At 31.3% G+C, this 2,093-nt stretch overlaps 1 protein-coding gene across 1 annotated transcript in view; it reads right to left on the minus strand.

The window, feature by feature from the left end:
- The window catches only part of LOC109376851 (DNA repair and recombination protein RAD54B-like), a 63,501-nt gene that overhangs the window by 19,352 nt on the left and 42,056 nt on the right, over positions 1–2,093 (minus strand). The window contains exon 9 of the mRNA XM_019632989.1: positions 674–896. Within this exon, the coding sequence (XP_019488534.1) occupies positions 674–896 (223 nt within the window). The remainder of the gene's footprint in view (positions 1–673; positions 897–2,093) is intronic.

Below are 2,093 nucleotides of genomic sequence, written 5' to 3' on the forward strand. Positions count from 1 at the left end.
AATATGAGGGAAAAGCAACAGAAAATAAAATAAGACCAGAAAGTATTAAATTAGAAAACCAAATATTTATTTTGAAACATAAATTCTTCCATGTCAGTCGTATACAGTCTAACTTCTTAAACCTACTCAAGTGACTTCCAACTACTGAACATTGCTTACTGAAGTTCTACTTGTGATCCAGTTTCTATTTAGATGATGTTACCTCTAGAGGGTTGACATTTTTAGCTTCACTTAAGCAGCACTAGAAGTTCATCAAGCACTGAGAATTATGGTGGCCCATACTAATTGCCTGAGAAAGGATGAATCCATTATGATTAAGTACTACATAAAATAAAGAGTAGAATTATTCTGTCAAGTGTATGTTTTTTTGTGAAACAGAAATAAATACTAAAAACATTTTTGTAATTCTGAAGCCATCATTTGAAAGATTTTCCCAAATAAGTTAAATTTCTCAAAATGATTCAGAAATAAGATGCCACATTGAGAGAAGTAATAGGTTCTAATTAATATTTTCTCAAATACCCATCTGGCAATTTCCCTATGATGTGAGCAAAAAAGAAAACTAACATATGCAAATGGCAAATGTTTTAGTTATTCTGTATTTAAATATTTTCAACTGCTGAAGAAAGACAAATTAATTTTATCATTGTAACAGAATTAAAATACAACAAACCTGGATGATCTTGTTCTCCTGTACATTCACAGTCAAGAAGGTCATGAGTAACGCAATGTGAATTTTCGTGTAATGTGAACAAATTTTTAAGTTCCTCTACTGAAAACTGAATATGTTCAGATGTCCTGGTGAAGTCCACAACTGCCCCAGACAGACCCTGCTTACTGATCTGCCTTTGATAGATCTTTTCTTCAATTGTACCTAAAGAGAAAACATTCATTAGAATGACATGTTTGGTACATCATATAGAGAGAACCCCAGACTCCACCAAAAAACTATAAGAACTGATAAATGAATTTAGTAAAGTAGCACAATACAAAATTAACATTCAGAAATCAGTTGCATTTGTATACACCAATAATAAACTATCAAAAAGAGAAATTAAGAAAACAGTCCCATTTACAATTGCTTCAAAAACTATAAAATACTTAGGAATAAATTTAACCAAAAAAGTAAACTATCTGTACTCAGAAAATTATAAGACACTGAAGAGGGAAATTAAACAAGATTCAAATAAACGGAAACACAGACCATGCTCATGAATAGGAAGAATTAACATAGTTAAAATGTGCATGCTGCCTAAGGTAATACAGATTCAAGGCAACTCCTATCAAACTACCAATGACATTTTTCACAGAAATAAAACATGTTATCCTAAAATTTATATGGAACCATAAAAGACCCCAAATAGCCATGGCAATCTTGAGAAATAAGAACAAATTGGGAGGTATTACAATACCTGATATCAAATCATACTACAAGGCTATAGTAATCAAAACAGCATGATACTGGCATAAAAAAAAAAACCAGATACATAGATCAATGGAACAGAATAGATACAGAAATAAATCCATACTTATATGGTCATTTAATATATGACAATAGAAGCAAGATTTACATTGGGGTAAAGACAATCTATTCAATAAATGGTGCTGGGAAAACTGGACTGACACGTGCAAAAAAATGAAGCTGGACCACCTGCTTACACCATACACAAGAATAAGTTCAAAATGGATTAAAGACTTAAATGTAAGACCTGAAACAATAAAACTCCTAGAAGAAAATATAGGAAGTAAATTTGCAGATATTACCCTGAGTAATATTTTTACTGATGTATCCCCTTGGGTAAGGGAAGTAAGAGAAAAAATAAACATATGAGATTACATCAAACTAAAAAGTTTTTTCAAAGCAAAAGAAACCATCAACAAAACAAAAAGGCATCCTACTGAATGGGAGAAGACATTTGTCAACAATACATCTGATAAGGGGTTGATATCCAAAATTTATAAAACACTCATTCAACTCAACACCAAAAAAACAAATGGCTAATTAAAAAATGGACAGAAGATATGAAGAGACATTTTTCTAATGAGGACATACAGATAGCCAACAGGCATATGAAAAAATGTTCAACCTCACT

Source organism: Hipposideros armiger, unplaced genomic scaffold, assembly GCF_001890085.2.
Source record: "Hipposideros armiger isolate ML-2016 unplaced genomic scaffold, ASM189008v1 scaffold_1224, whole genome shotgun sequence".
In the NCBI taxonomy this organism is placed as follows: domain Eukaryota; kingdom Metazoa; phylum Chordata; class Mammalia; order Chiroptera; family Hipposideridae; genus Hipposideros; species Hipposideros armiger.